General features: G+C 51.1%; 1 protein-coding gene across 7 annotated transcripts in view; it reads right to left on the reverse strand.

Annotated features, from left to right (window-relative positions):
* TNRC6C (trinucleotide repeat containing 6C) overlaps nucleotides 1-16,404 on the reverse strand; it is a 91,533-nt gene that overhangs the window by 23,247 nt on the left and 51,882 nt on the right. For 6 of the 7 annotated variants that reach the window (XM_021066533.1, XM_021066531.1, XM_021066532.1 and 3 more), the window contains exons 5-9: nucleotides 9,634-9,849; nucleotides 6,830-6,996; nucleotides 4,436-4,516; nucleotides 2,348-2,405; nucleotides 565-707 (exon numbers count right to left, since the gene is read on the reverse strand). In XM_021066533.1, the coding sequence (XP_020922192.1) occupies nucleotides 565-707; nucleotides 2,348-2,405; nucleotides 4,436-4,516; nucleotides 6,830-6,996; nucleotides 9,634-9,849 (665 nt within the window). The remainder of the gene's footprint in view (nucleotides 1-564; nucleotides 708-2,347; nucleotides 2,406-4,435; nucleotides 4,517-6,829; nucleotides 6,997-9,633; nucleotides 9,850-16,404) is intronic. The other variant, XM_021066535.1, reaches the window with a different exon arrangement.

Genomic DNA, 16,404 nt, shown 5'->3' on the forward strand with positions numbered 1-16,404 from the left:
CATGGGAAAGAAGATCCCACGCCTGGTGAGGCTGGTCTGTTGGACAGACGGAGGCAGCCAAGTTCACCCACTAACACGAAAATCCGTTTTCAGTTTCAGTATTTTTATTCCTAGTCACATCATATGAAATATAATCTACCTCTTTTGAGTTAAGCATTCAGATGTATGAAAAACTGGGTAAAGGTCACTTAAATACTAGACTCTGATAATTTTTTAACCCGACACGGTGGAAATGAAAAATTCCTCTAGTCCAAAACAAACCAGTGGAGTTCCCGTTGTGGCGCAGCGGACACGAATCCGACTAGGAAGCATGAGGCTGTGGGTCCGACTCCCGGCCTCGCCCAGGGGGTTTAAGGATCTGGCGTTGCCTGGGTGTAGTGTAGGCCGCATATTCGGCTCAGATGCAGCATCCTGCATGGCTGTGGTTGTGGCGCAGGCCGGCAGCTGTAGCTCCGGTTAGACCCCTAGCCTGGGAACCTCCATATGCCGCGGGTGTGGCCCTAAAAAGCCAAAAAAAGAAAAAAAGAAAAAAAAAAACACCCAAAAAACCCCTTCAACTCGTACCTTGTCAAGGAAGGTGGGGCGGTCCACGGAAGACTCTTTGGAGATTGGCGGGCGGCAGCCAAGGGGCTTGGGGACCATTGCGTTGTAGTCGGTCACTCCCAGTCCACGCTTGTCCACGTCCACCTTCTTTTCCAGCAGAGCGCCTGGGGCACAGCAGACAGAAGCAGGGGGGGCAGCCTCAAGCTCTGAGCCCAGACAGGTGCCAGCCGACACTCAAGGAAGGAGCGGAGACCTCACCCCTCAGAAAACAGGGGCCTCGATCAGTCTGGCTCCAGCTGGGCCTTGGAGTCTGTGGCCTGGGGCCCTGCTCCCTGTCCCTCGCTGGCTCCTTGCCTGCTACACCGGCCACCTCTCTGCCTCTGCCCCGGGGGCTCGGCCCTTCATCCCCCACCCCCATCCGCCTGCCGCCACCGCTGCCTTGTCGCCCCTCCTTCCTAAGAGGGCCCTGCTGGCTGCAAGGCCCTGTCCAGATGTTGGGGGGACAACGCAACGCAAGGCGGACAGAGTTGGTCCCTGTGCCCCTGCGACTCAGAGATGGGTGTCTGCCTGGCGCCCCGAACTCTGTCCCGCCTCGGGCTCAGGAGGCGGGGTTCCCTTGGGCTCACTCGGACCCCTCAGTCCTGGCAGCTCACACGGCGTGTCTGGCTCCTGCACGTGGATATAAAGCGGATCCTCATTATTTGTGAATTCTGAGCCCGCGAATTCATGACGTCACTTCTCGCTAAAATATGCTTGTGCCCCTGACACACACACTCCCAGCTCAGGCTGTCACACAGCGAGTGTCTGTCTGTGGTCTCTTTAGGGCCAGGCTTTTTGCTGGTGACTTCCGTGGACCCCACGGTCCCCGAGCCCACGTGCTGCTAGTGTCCCGAGCTCAAGAAGGCCTGCGTGGAGCCCGATGGACCAAAAAAACGGAGCCGGAGCAGCGGTGCCCCGGCGGCCGTGAGTTCAACCCTGATGACCGGCGACATGGAACGGCCGGGAGAAGGGCCGGGAGAGTCGCCCTCGAGGGAGGGCCGGAGTGCCGTCTCCAGTGGGAGCGGGAGCTCCAGGGAAGGCGGGCAGCGGCCCCTTGGCGCATCCAGGAGGCGATGGCTCACGTAACAAGAGCACGGCTGGCGGCCCGGGGTGAGTCGAGAAGCCAAAGACGCCTCGGGTCCCGTGACCCGGACCCTCGGGTCGGGAGGGGTTCACCTGCCCGGCTAACGCTTTACCGTAAAGAGAGTCAGCAGACGACTTTGTGAGAGACAGATGCTAAGCAAGGCTTCGTTAAACAGAATCACGCATAAGACAAGGCTGCGAACAGACTAGTTGAAAAAAATGCTGCGGCCAGAGGCTCGGAGACCCTAACCCTGGGCGTCCCCAAAGGGCAAGGGCCAGTGTTTGCAGGGACAGGACATAAGTACCATGAGTGAAGAGAATCAGCTGTATTTTACATGTAAACATTCAATGTAACTATGTTTACTTTATTTTTTGCTTTTTTAGGGCCACACCTGCAGCATTTGGAAGTTCCCAGGCTAGAGGTCGAATCAGAGCTGCAGCTGCCGACCTACCCCACAGCCACAGCAACGCAGGATCCGAGCCACAGCTGCGACCTACACCACAGCTCACGGCAACGCCGGATCCTTAACCCACTGAGTGAGGCCTCGCTCAGTTTGGCTCCGGGTGGGCCTTGGAGTCTGTGGCCGCATCCTCATGGATACCAGTCGGGTTCATTAACCACTGAGCCACGACGGGAACTCCTAAAAAAGGCAGCGTATCTTTTGTGTCTCATCGTACTTACTCATGGCCTGGTCAAGATTCATATTATTACTCTTCAAGGCCTCTTCAGCCGGCTCTCTCTGTGGAGGAAGAGAATTTCATGAGGGTTACGCGTCCACAGGAGGAAAAGCTTGTGAAGCGCTGTATCTCTGTCAGGGAGGTGATGCACGTTAATCTGATATTGTTAGGTTCTGGAACTAGAAATACTTTCCTTCCTTGTTGAGGTTACAGAGAAATGTCTTCTAAACAAAAAATACTTTTTATTTAGAAAAAAGCACTGAATGGGTTTTTAGGGGAAGGATTTGTATTTAACACTTTAAATGTAAAGACAAAACAAAAGAAACCCCCTCCAAATGTCCAGTGCCAGCAGAGGCCTGTAACTAATTCTGTGACCCTGAGCCACGGGCGGAACTGCTACCAGGGCGGCTGCGGGGAGCCAGAGTAAGAGTCCAGAGTAGGCTTTGCTGCCAACTACTTGTCACCAAAAAAGGTAAAAACAATACAACGCAAAACCAGGAGTTTCATTTTGGTCCTTATCTCTGATCGAACCAGACTAGTCTCGGTGGGAGAACAGAACCACACAGGGCACACTGTCCCAGTGCTGCTGGGCCAGTCTGGGCCCAGCACCTCACACGGGAGAGGCTGGGCCCCAGGCCGAGTGCCCGGCCCAGGGTTGGAGGCCTGCCCCCGACTTGAATATGTGGTTCCCTCCTCCGTCCAGAGCCACTCTAGGCTCATTCTTTAGGGACACCCACAGCAATCAAAAGATAAATACTCAGTTGGAACCTTCCCACACTGTTGATGGGAATGTAAGTTGGTACAGATATTAATAAAACAGTATGGAGGTTCCTCAAAAAACTAAACAGAGAATTACCATATGAGCAATCCTACTCCTGGGCATACACCCAGACAAAGCTATGACCAGAAAAGATACACACACCCCCCTCTGTTCACGGCAGCAGTGTTCACAACAGCCAAGACACGGAAACAACCTAAATGTCCATGAACCCGGATGAATGGAGCAAGAGGATGTGATACACACACACACACAATGGAATACTACTCAGCCATAAAAAAGAATGAACTAGTGCCATTTGCAGCAACATGGATACAACTAGAGATTCTCATACTAAGTGAAGTTAGGTCATAAAAAGACCAGTATATGTTATCACTTATATGTGGAATCTAAAATATGACACAAACGAACTTTATGAAACAGAGACAGACTCACAGACATAAGGAGCAGACCTGTGGCTGCCGAGGGGGAGGGAGATGGGGGAGGGAATGGGTGGGGTGTCTGGGGTCAGCAGATGCAAACGGTTACATACAGGACGGATAAACAACGAGCTCCTATGTGCAGCACAGGGAACTATGTTCAACCTGCTGTGCTAAACTATAATGGAAAAGAATATAAAAAATAATGTCTCTCTATGTGTAACTGAGTCACTTTGCTAAACCGCAAAATTAACACAACACTGTAAGTCAACTATACCTCAATGAAAAAAGTAAAGGTTAGCAGAATATGAAAAAAAAAAAAAAAGAAGATAAGCACTCATTGAATAAAGCTGTGGAAAGAAGACATCTGACGGGAGTACACGGCCGGCATGGGGTGCCCCTCGTGACCGGAACTCCTGCCCTTCGGCCTCTGGCACTTGAGACTGCAGAGCGTCTGCGGGGGAGTAACCCTGGGATTTCCGGCTCTCCCCACACATGAGCTGAAACCCAGGAAGCAAACAGGGTTGGCGAGGGTCCCTCTTTTGGACACGAAGCGTTAGCACTTTATGCCAAGTTCCCTCGTGTGCTCTTGGTCAATCTACTGCATAAACGAAGGAAAGCTCCCTCTTAATTATCAACTAAAATGTAAAACTGAACATTAAAAGCCACACATCATTGTTTTTCCTGGGAAAAGGTTCCTACGCCTCTCGTGATGGAAATGACGTGCTCTCTGCAGGAGCGCCCACGTGAAAGGGAATTTCAGAGTTAGGCTGTGCCAACCAATGCATCCCTCAAAAGCCTTCCTTCCGTTACCCCTGACACAGGCGGGCAGGACACAGCAAGGCCATGCAGGGCAGGACACATGGTGGGGGCAGTAAAATAAGACGCCAGTCACCGGGAAGCCCATGTCTGTGAGTTGTTTGATCAGCCGGGTCAAGATCCAAGCCTCGTCCTGCTTGCCAGATGGTTTCAGGCCCTAGAACAGAGGGTGGGGAGAAGCCCATGAGGCGCATTGGAACGCACTGCTTCCAGGAATGGGCGAGGCCTCAAGGTCCCGCCAATGCACCAGTCCCGGCACCTGCCTCGGCTCATCCTGAGCAACGCTGGCCTCCGTGTCTCCCTGACTGCAGTGTGGGCCCACGCTGGGGAATGCTTCGGGGTGCTTTCACGGTTGGCGTATGTGTGCAGTTTATGGACTTACAAAAGCAAGATGATTTCTTTTCTCCAGAGAGGGAAACTGTTAGTTTATCACAAACAGGTACTGCTTCCACTCTCGAATGATCACGGCAAGTGCTCCTCTGAACACAGCCCTATGATATTATGGGAAGTTTTGCTAAAAAATTAAGTGGCTCCTGCCCTTTTATAAACTGTATACTAAAAGATGACAACATACAGAGTGTTCACTCCAGCAGAATGAAAAGACAACAGGATAAAAGGAATAAAAAAATCCTGTAAATTTTGTTAACTATTCATGGCCCATAGGCTGGAGAAAAAAAGAGTGGGGAGGAGTTCCCGTTGTAGCGCAGCGGAAAGGAACCAGACTAGGATCGGTGAGGTTGTGGGTTTGATTCCTGGCCTCGTTCAGCGGGTTAAGGACCCGGCGTTGCCGTGAGCTGTGGTGTAGGTCACAGACGCGGCTCAGATCCCGCGTTGCTGTGGCTGTGGCTGGCAACTGCAGCTCTGACTGGACCCCTAGCCTGGGCATTTCCGAGTGCTGAGGGTGCGGCTGTAAAGGCGGCAAGGGAGAGGGTGAAGGAAGGAAGGAAGGAGTTGAGCAACAACAGGGAGAGGGGGCGGGATGGAGGGGCAGCAGCTCTGCCCGGGCGAGGAGCAGGTGAGGCCTCCCAAAGCGAGCCCTGCTGCAGCCACTGAGGGGCGAGTGCGGGCGACCAGGCTAAGGGGCTCGCCTTCCTCCGGGGAGCAGCTTATCTGGGGGGATCGTGCTCATGACTTTGCAGCCAGAGCTGGCTGTGCCAAGAGTGTACAATGTTTTAATTTAGCAACGCGGCATTTCTGGTCCCATCATCAAGTGCCTTACTCGCCAGCCTGACATAAACAAGACCTGACTTGATGTCTGCAACCACTTCTGCTCCTCACGAGCAGAGAGCCCTGGTTTGAGTTTCCGGGTTCTGCTCACTGCTGACTGGGTGGTTTTCAAAGGGACTTTTTTTTTTTGAACAGATCATCCACTCAGGTGATTCTAAAGTAGAAAAAAGGGACACAGGGAAGCATCTTCCTCCCGCCCCAGGCCCGCCTGCTTTCTCCCCTCATTCGTCCTTCCAGAGACGTGTCAACCCTGCAGAGGCCACCCCAGGGCGTGTGCGGGCCTCGCGTGCTCCCTGTCTCTCCTCTCTCCCTGCCTCCCTAAGGCGGGGGTGGGGGGCGCTGCACTGAACAGGATAGTCTAGCCATCTACTTTCTTTTTGGGTCTGCACCCACGGCATAGGGGAGTTCCCTAGCCAGGGACCGAATCCGAACTTCAGCTGGGGCAACGCTAGATCCTTTAACCCACTGCACCGGGCCAGGAACCACGCCTGCATCTCTGCCTCGACCTGAGCTGCCGTCGTCGTTGTCGTCAGGTTCTTAACGTACTGTGCCACGGCAGGAACTCCTAACAGAATATTTTTTAATGGCAAATAATTATATTTTCTTTTTTTTTTTTTTTTTTTTTGTCTTTTGTCTTTTTGTCTTTTGTTGTTGTTGTTGTTGCTATTTCTTGGGCCCCTCCCGCGGCATATGGAGGTTCCCAAGCTAGGGGCTGAATCGGAGCTGTAGCCACCGGCCTACGCCAGAGCCACAGCAATGCGGGATCCGAGCCGTGTCTGCAACCTACACCACAGCTCACGGCAACGCCGGATCGTTAACCCTCTGAGCAAGGGCAGGGACCAAACCTGCGACCTCATGGTTCCTAGTCGGATTCGTTAACCACTGCGCCACGACGGGAACTCCCAAATAATTATATTTTCTAAACTAAAAACTTTCAGTGAGATGAGTGGCATTGCTGCAGCTGACCAGACATCACTTTGCTGCCTGGCTTCACAGAAGCTGCTCAAATCCCGTGTTTGTCTCTGCCTCGGCTTTGTCGTGAAAGCAAAGTCATGGAGCTTCTGGAAACCCCCCTCTATGCTTGGGAGGGAGTCCCTGGGGGCCCCGGGACCCCCCCGGGGTGCTCGGAGCCCTCGGAGAACCTCAGACCTCTCTCTCTGCTAACGGGAGACACCGCCTTGCCGCAGGATGCCTTTAGGCCCCGCTGCGCCTCGGCCTCTCCTTTCTGTGGTGGGGCACGCACCTTCGGGAGTCCTTTCTTGGGGGCGTTCCCCCAGGAACTGCAGGAGGAGGTGCTTTCCTGGGAAGCGGCGTTGTTCCACACGCCCCCGTCCTCGTCTTCCCACTGGCTGGCCCCGAGGTTCGCGTCGTCCCCGCCGCTGCCCCAGCCTTCTTGCATAGATTTTGAAGCTGGAAAGAGGGGACAAGCACGCATCAAAGCCACGTTCCTGAAGCAGACGGCGCTGCCCTAGAACGTCCCCGGGGAGAGGCAGGCCAAAGGGGTACACGGTAACCTCCCTTTGTCTACTCTGCTTCCCTAAGATCTGAGAGCTCCTCCTCCTACTGGAAGTGTAGCACAGCCGTGTGCCCGCACGGGCTTTCTTCTTCGAACTCCACCTCCGTGTGATCTGTGCTGTGCCCGCCTCCTGTAACCAACTGCAGGTCATCTGGAAGCGTGGGCGTTCTAACAACAAAGCCTGGGGGCTACAGAAGGCGGCAGTCTCTGCGGGATATGAAAGCGTCACCGTCCTCTGTGCCGTGTGTCGTGGGACGTGGGCCAATGCTCCCCAAGGAGACCACACAAAGGTCGCCTGGGGATCAAGAGAGACTTGGCCCATCGCTCGCCTGGCCCCGTCAGTCTGTGTTTGACAAGCTGGAAGAGGAAGCTCCCAGGACAGCAGGGTGGACGCAGCTGAGGCCCCAGGCAGACGGAGCTACAGGTGAACCCCGAGTTTCAATTTCAGAATATTATTTTTTCTCCTTTCTTAAGATACAAAGTAATTTTTGGTGTAAAAGTTCCCCCAAATTTCCCCTCCTGGGGAATGTGAAGAAGGCCAAAGATCAGGTGACAGGACAGTTAGCTGAATCTGCAAGACGACTGAAGGTATGAGGGTGACAAGCTGGACAGGCATCTAACTGGGGCTCCAAGGACAAATTATAAAAACAAATATACAGCCCTGGCACCTGCATCCAAATAACCAGGAGATTCCCTGTACTCCGGATTTGCAAGCAGAAGTAAAACGAATGGAATAAATAATTCAGCAGAATGGTTGGCATACTGAGCATACAGGATCCAGTGTTAACAAAGTCACGAAATACTAAACCAATAAAGTTGCATTTCAAGATCTGAGACATTTAATGATGCCCCAAACAAACGAACAAACAACAAAAAAGCTTCTGCAGCGACGTGCACGATTAATTTCCGTTGGCCGCGCATGGGGACGTTCCGGGGCCAGGGACTAAAACAGAACCGCAGGGAGTTCCCGTCATGGCGCAGTGGTTAACGAATCCGACTAGGAACCATGAGGTTGTAGGTTCGATCCCTGGGCCTTGCTCAGTGGGTTAAGGACTAACCCCGGGTTAAGGATCCGGCATTGCCGTGAGCTGTGGTGTGGGTTGCAGATGATGCTCGGATCCCGAGTTGCTGTGGCTCTTGGCGTAGACCAGCGGCTATAGCTCCGATTGGACCCCTAGCCTGGGAACCTCCATATGCCATGGGAGCGGCCCAAGAAATGGCTAAAACACAAAAAATAAAAAATAAGAAACTCGGTTAAAAAAAAAACAAAAAAAAAAAAACCAGAACCGCAGCGGTGACAACATCACGCGCAGGCCACCAGGGAGGGCCAACGAGCAATTACTTTTCATATCGGACTTAAGTCGGCAACCTATGTCCTACTATAAGCTGCATACAATGTCCTAAGAATCGTACTGTAAAACAGCCATGCACATCGAATTCTGCTTGGCAAACACGATGGGGACGTTTGTAAGAATGTGCATTTTATGTCTACTTATACTTTCAGACAACAGAGGCAGCCCGATCATAGTTCTTCCATCTTTCTTTTTGGCTGCGCCTACGGCCAGGGATGGCACCCCGGCCACAGCAGTGACAGCGCTAAGTCCTTAGGCCACCAGGGAATTCCCCTGCTTTTCTTTGGAAAAAAAAGAGGGAGCAAGCATGACTCTGGGGTATCCCAAGGGGTTTTGATTTACAAGGCGAAAGCAAGGAGAGTGGGAGAGTGTCTGACTGCTGTGAAATAATGCATGTTTCAAAACCTAGTCTCAAAAAAGAAAAGCGGCAGACGTCAGCCTCCTTGCCCAGTGCCGCCGTGCGCGCCAACGGTTCAGTGGCAGGATGGAGACGCTGCTGAGGGGCGTGGAGGCTGCAAACAGCACTGGTCAGATGGGCCTCACTGTTCTCATCCTTGCCTTTTTTTTTTTTAAAGAGGACACAGAATTCTTTTTTTAAATTTTTAAAAATTTTTTAAATGTTTGTCTTTTTAGGGTCGCACCAGCAGCATACGGAAGTTCCCAGGCTAGAGGTGGAATCGGAGTTGTAGCCGCTGGCCATGGCCACAGCCCCAGCCACCACCAGATCCAAGCTGTATCTGCCACCTACACCACAGCTCACAGCCGTGCCGGTGCCGGATCCTTAACCCACTGAGCGAGGCCAGGGATTGGACCTGCGTCCTCCTGGATACCAGTCAGACTCGTTTCTGCTGAGCCATGACAGGAACTGGAGAACAGAGAACTCTGTTAAAAGCATCTTTATATTCATGTATCAGACATGGCAAATATTTCCTTGGTTTAATGTCAGTCTTAAGAAGTAAATAAAGCCCTGGCCTGGGAACTTCCACATGCCGCTGGTGGGGTCATAAAACCAAAACCAAAACCAAACATGAAACAAAAGCAAAACAGAAAATGTAAATAAAATGAGGACAGTGCCCGAAAACACTAACTCTTAAAAGGCCATGAAAAGGATGCCTCTAACTAGACCCCTTGGGCCCACCTCTAAAGCCCCTCCCAGGGCGGGCTCGATGCCGGGCTCACCTGGTTTGCACAGGGCTGGGGCGGCGGTGGGGGCGCCGGCTCTGGCGAAGGTCACCGTGGGCTCGGGGGGCTGGTCTCCCCACCCGCTGCCGCTGCTGGGCGGCTTGCCCCAGGCGGCCGTGCCGTTGTCCACCAGGGCGGGAGGCGGGGATGTGGCTCCCCAGGAGCTCTCCGCCTTCGCAGGAACAGCAGGCATTTCTCCCCAGCCTGACGGAACTGAAGGCCCCGGGGAGAGAGAAAACAAGAAGCGTCTCACACAGAGAGAAGGCAAGAAGGTAAGGCCAAGTTCCAAAGAATTTCGAGGTCATCTTTAGGGTGGCTTTTAGTAGAGAGTAAAGAAGAGACAACATCAAATTGAATCAGATCTGTTGGGCTCTTGAGAGCTACAATTTTCTCCCTCCTGACCCCTGCCCACCTGAAACCCAAAGCCCGTTCTATTAAAGATTCTTCAAGTCACAGTTCTGCAACACAGTAGAGTTTAAAGGAATAGTTTAAAACCCAAGTTTAAGAAGTAGCTCTTTTACTTCTGGCATTATAGGCAACAACCTAAAGGACATTTTGTTACATGAGTCTCTTACCACCAAATTTACAAGCTGCAAATACACACTGAAAATTATTCTTGCGTATCTTTTTTCTGTCTTTTTAGGGCTGCATCCACGGCATATGGAGGTTTCCAGGCTAGGGGTCAAATTGGAGCTGTAGCTGCTGGCCTACACCACAGCTCTTGGCAACGCCGGATCCTTAACCTACTGAGTGAAGCCAGGAATCCAACCTGCGTCCTCGTGGATGCTAGTCAGATTCGTTAACCACTGAGCCATGACGGGAATGCCTATTCTTGCTTATCTTTCGACCCACCACCAAAGACAAAGGTCCGGGTAAAAAAAAAACAAACAAATGAGAAGATGGCAGATTAAACACATACAGATAAAGTAAACAGAGAGCCTGGACAGGTGATTCAAGACCAGGCCAACGTAAGGACCTCCCCACTTTCTTTATACTTTAGTAAGAAGAATATTTTATTTTATACACGCAGAACTCATTTTCCCAAATCAACACAAATTCTGGTCTTTCTGCTTTTGCCCATAAGCTCACTTGGCACTACTGACAGTCATACCGACAGCTCATGTCCGTTGCAATTTTCATACAGATACAACTTCTCAGAGACAGAACTGCGACTGTTTTAAGTGCTAACTGGGAATGCCCATCGTGGCACAGCGGAAACAAATCCGGCTAGGAACCCATGAGGTTGTGGGTTTGATCCCTGGCCTTGTTCAGTGGGTTAAGGATCCGGTGTTGCTGTGGCTGTGGTGTAGGCTGGCAGCTGCAGCTCCAATTCAACCCCTAGCCTGGGAACTTGCATATGCTGCGAGTGCGGCCCTAAAAATCAAAAAAAGAAAAAGCTAACTGAAGAAAAGAAAGCATAAAATACAAATAGCTAAACACAATTTTTAAATTCTTTGGTTGAAACATGGATACCACCATCTCAATTGTGAAATCTATTGATTTTCTGACTAAAAATTGCATGGAATCAGCTCCCTTGCTGCTTTTACTCTAATAAAATGCAATAGTATTAATGACAAAAGAACATGCAACCCATGAATCACTGAGGATCACAGGCCCTATGCTGAGCAATATACCATGTACATTATTACCAATAACAGGGAGGCTAGCCCTAGTCAGCTATTGACAATTGCTAACTGTAACATCATCGATAATTACACAGGAAACAATAGTGCATATTGGAAGAAGGGAGTTTTACAAATCAAAGGGACAAAATTAAAATAGGAAAATTAACACAGATGACCAAAAATTATGAAAATTTTGGGAAGAGGAAATAATTTAGGTGTTGCTAAAGGCCAATCAGCTGTAAAAAAAAAAAAAAAATACTGATCTACTGCAGGTACTCACATAACAAATCTACCTGAAATTTGTTTGTCATCTTTCTAGCTCCATCTCTCTAGAAGACAGAACTACAAACTGCTTAAGTCAAAACTAAGAATAAACATTAAGACTCTCGTACAGAAGGCAAACGATCTGTAAGCAGCATGTTCCAAAATCTTAGAAATAAGTGGAAGAATAATTGCTCACTCAAAAATCAAGAAAACAATATTTCCATTTTTTGGGCCCCTCTCACAGCATATACATAAGTTCCTGGGCCAGTGGATAAACCTGCACCTTGGCAGTGACCCAAGCTGCTGCAGTGACAACGCCGGATCAGTAAACTGCTGCACCACAGGAAAATTCCGAATATCTCCACTCTGGCTCTGAGCTCTGGCCAAACTAACACACACATCAGAGTTGAGCTCTGGCCAAACTAACACACACATCAGAGTGAGTGCACCAGTAGACACCCGTAGAGCTCTGGCCAAACTAACACACACATCAGAGTGAGTGCACCAGTAGAGCTCTGGCCAAACTAACACACACATCAGAGTGAGTGCACCAGTAGACACCCGGGAACCCGGAAGAGACACTAAAACCGAGGCACATGGAAACATATTGATGCAAAGCAAGTATTTTTGAGAGAGAGAAAATAATTTTAGGAGTTCCTGTCATGGCTCAGCAGAAACGAATCTGACTACCATCCATGAGGCTGCAGGCTCAATCCCTGGCCTAGCTCAGTGGGTTAAGGATCCAGCGTGGCAGTGAGCTGTGGTGTAGGTGGCAGATGTGGCTCGGATCTGGTATTGCTGTGGCTGTGGTGTAGGCTGGCAGCTGCAGCTCTGATTCAACCCCTAGCCTGGGAACTTCCATATGCTGTGGGTGTGGCCCTAAAAAGACCAAAAAAAAAAAAAAAAAAGAAAAAAAAAAGAATTTTAAATACATACTACTAAAATAAATACAATCCCCACTGTGTAATGTTTATTGCTCAAGTGATATGGTATTCCCTGTTGTTAATAATTTTATAGGTGTTCTTCTCAAGTTGGGCTTATTTAATGAGGCTGAACAGATTCCTATTTTCCACTGAAAGCACTGATGTTAAATTTTTTTTTAAATGGTCCTTCAAATGCTACTGCTTGTGTTCCTGTGTGGCTCAGTGGGTTAAGATACGGCATTGTGTCTGCAGTGGCTAGGGTCACCGCTGTGGCAGGCTCGATCCCTGGCACAGGACCTTCCACAGGCTGAGGGTGCAGCCAAAACAAACGGCCCAACCTGCTGCTTTTTGGGGGGAGGAGCACACCCGCGGCAGGTGGACGTGCCGGGGCCAGGGAGCAGCCTGCCACGGCAGTGACCCGAGCTGCTGTGTGTGAGGATCCTCTCCCGAGGCCGAGCACACGGCCTCGCGGTGCACAAGACCTTCTTGTCTGTCTCGCCGGGTCATCCCAGAGGGTAGGTGTTAGAGACAGAATAAAAAAGTTCCTATTTTAGGGCATTAACGCCGATTTCAAATGTGCTAGTAACTCTCTTATTGATGTGAGTGGGGCCAAATGGCATCTTTAGCTGTCTCATTTTTAAGATATCTTCTTTAGTGGCCCCATCCGTGGCCATGGAGTTCCTGGGCCAGGGGTCAGATCTGAGCCGCAGGTGCGACCCACACTGCAGCAACTTGAGATCCTTGACCCACTGTGCCAGGTCGGGGATTGAACCTGAGTCCCAAGTGCTGCAGAGATACCACCAGTCCCGCTGTGCCCCGGTGGGAACTCACTTTTAAATTCATTTTGAACTGTAGGAACTTAAAGGGAAAACCTTCATGTGTATCCCCAGGACCCACACTCCAGGCGTCTCCTGCCGCTTTAGCAGGATCTCTGATTCCCTGGTCTTCCTTTCAAGTCCTTCAAAATACGTAAGCACCCTAACCAAACTGAAACGCAAAATATCTCACATCCGCAAAAAGCGCAGACTGCTCACAGCTCCTTCTGGTTTTGCTAACTACTACGGCATGGTGCTTAAAATAGAACCGCTCAGGCTGAAGAGGTAGAGAGATCTGTGTCTGAAGTTCTGTGAAAACAGACATGTGCCCAACAGCAGCTTGCTGACTCCCTGTCTGCAGGTGACTCTATTTGGGGTCTCATTTTTACACCAAAGGATGACATGGGAGGGAGGGAGCTCCTAGGGCTGGCGGCTCACAGGAAGGACAGTGTTCCCCAGCGCTGGCTCCGAGGACACTTAGAGGAACAACACGCGTGCTTAGCTATCAAGGGAGAGGACGCCGAAATCCCGCTGCTTCCAAGTTTTAGTTCACAGAATGGGAGATCTGCCTGTCCCATGACTAACTCACACAGTCTCTGCCTTGGGTTATGATATTTGTGCCAGGAAACGAAATGATAAAGCAAATATAATATCACTAGATGAAGCAAGCACCCAAAGCAAAGTCTGCTTCTGCTTCTGGCTGGAGCCCTCTCCAACCTCACGAGCCGACAGTGATTAGTGCGGCTGAAATGCATGGAGGCGGCCTAGGCAGGACACTGCCGGGGGCGAAGGGGAATGGGGATCGTGATGGATAAAACACATATTCTGGAGGAAGACCCACATTAGCAGTGTTCTTCCGGCTTCCTTTTTTTTTTTGGCTGAGCCCACAGCACGCAGAAGTTCCTGGGCCAGAGATCGAACCTGTGCCACAGCAGCGACCAGAGCAGTTGCAGGGCCGATGCCAGATCCTGAACCCCAAGGGGGTCTGTGCCACAAGAGCACCCCCTTCTGGTTTTCTGATTGACATGTGGCACTAATATTTCATTTCCACCCACTGTGGAGGACAGAACCTCAGGCAAGATTTCACAACCCCACTATGTGGCCAGTTTCACGCAGATTAGGAAGTGACCGGCCTTCGTGGTCGACTCTGAACTCCTGCACAGTGATGTGTCCACCCACCCACTCACCACCTCCCAATCCCTTTCAAATGATCTAAACGTCTTGGTGACACCTGACAAAGGCCAGGGACGAAAGAAACCATCTCTGGAGGTTCTCCCGAATCTCACTGCTACAGTCAGTTTCCTGTGAGCATATGTTATTCATCAAAAGTTTTATTAATACTCAATGTTCTCCCATGTCTGCAAAGTGATTTTATTTTTTTCTTCTTTTTCGGCCAGCCCCATGGCACATGGAAGTTCCTGGCTGGGGATCAAACTGGAGCCGAGGTGGCCTATGCCACAGCTGCAGCAACGCTGGGTCCTTAGCCCATATCCTTAACCTGCTGCGGCACAGCAGGACTCCCTGCAAGTTGATTTCTAAGTGTCCCGAGTATTTATTTCTAAGTGCACTAGATAATGAGGCTGCACTTTCAGGGTGGGCTTTCATTTCCTTAGCTTGCGGCTGTAGCTCACACACCACGCCTCCCGGCCGGAGCTGAGGAGGCGGCCCTGCTTGCTCAGCGCCAGCTGACAGGACCTCACACTCTAGGCTGAGAGAGAGACCCATGCGTCCTTCTCAGGCAGCTTACATCTCTTGATCAAAGGGCAGGCACAGGGCACGTCTGCAGACTTTTAAGGCGTTCCAACCTCAGACTGGGTTTGAACCGGATCCAAATAATCCAGTGTATGATGCCATACTGCATTTCCAAAGCTACTCTGTTTTCCTCAGGCTCATCAGAAAACTAATTAATGAATACCAATATAACGACAACAGGACAAAAATGACTGTCCTGTAGCATATACTTTTATAAAGCTGGATACACACAGAAAGCCCACCTAGTAAAGAAATCGGATTTCCTAAGACAGGGATCAATACCCTTCAGGGGCGAAGATGGACAGCGGAAAGAACTTAGACGCCCAGCTCTGAGATGCGTCAGCATTTTGCCAAATGCGTGCAGGGCCAGAGTGAGCCCGCAGAACCTGTGGAAGGCCTGCTCTCGAAGAGCAGAAACCCCATCAGACGGTCACCGGGTCTGCGGCCTTGCGGGCACGGGGAATCCCAGTGGGTCTGGGCACCTGTTCAGGCCGCCTGCTAACCCACTGCTACGCCCATGCTGCCCGGCCCTCAGGGTCCCCGACAGGCACGGTCTGCTCAATGGAAAGGACCGAGGGGCTGCGGGTGTTGTCGCTGCCAAGAAGGGGACTGGGGGTGGGGTAGCGGGACTGCTCCTCTTGCAGCGCCAAGGACGGCTGGCCTGGCGGCCGGGAGAGCCGTGGCCTTAGCTCCCGAGAAGGGGATCTGCTCTCTGGGCACAGGAGCGCAGCTTCAGGACAGGCGACAGGGGCCGGAATGAGGCCTCGACACCGCTGCTCTTTGTCACCAGAGGAACACGGCTCGGCACGTGGAAACAATCCATCTAACTTTTTGTTCGTGTCTGTCAGGTGGTAAAATAAAATCCACAACTGCTTTCACACTATTGCCCCAGATACAGAGTTCAGACGCGCGTAGGGCCCGAGGCCGCAGGGAGAGAAGAAACACAGAGACAGCTGCGGTGGAGGAATGCAGCGCATTCTCCTCCTCTTATGTTTGATGTGACCACGTGCAATTTATTAAAAAAATGTTATCTATGAACACTTTTCACATAAAAGAAAATTAATTTGGCCTTTCCAACCAAAGAGCAGTGCCTTTATCCAGGATAAAGCTCACACTCCTTGTCTACTAAAAACCACTACGAGGAGACTCTAAAGGTAACATGTTAAAGAGGGGAAAAAAAATCACAGATGCTATGGCCCCCCATCTCTGCGGGGTGTCCTGGACGTGATACTGCAGAAGTGGCAGCAGGCAAGATATGTATGACACGCCCGAGACCCCTGCCCCCTCACCATGTGGTCCCTGGGCTTCCTCTGTAAAGTGAGTGGCAGGGACCATCCAGACCACACGAGGCCGCACATGGTCACCTGACGCTGCCAGGCCATGCTGACC

The sequence above is a fragment of the Sus scrofa genome, chromosome 12 (genome assembly GCF_000003025.6).
Source record: "Sus scrofa isolate TJ Tabasco breed Duroc chromosome 12, Sscrofa11.1, whole genome shotgun sequence".
NCBI classification, from domain to species: domain Eukaryota; kingdom Metazoa; phylum Chordata; class Mammalia; order Artiodactyla; family Suidae; genus Sus; species Sus scrofa.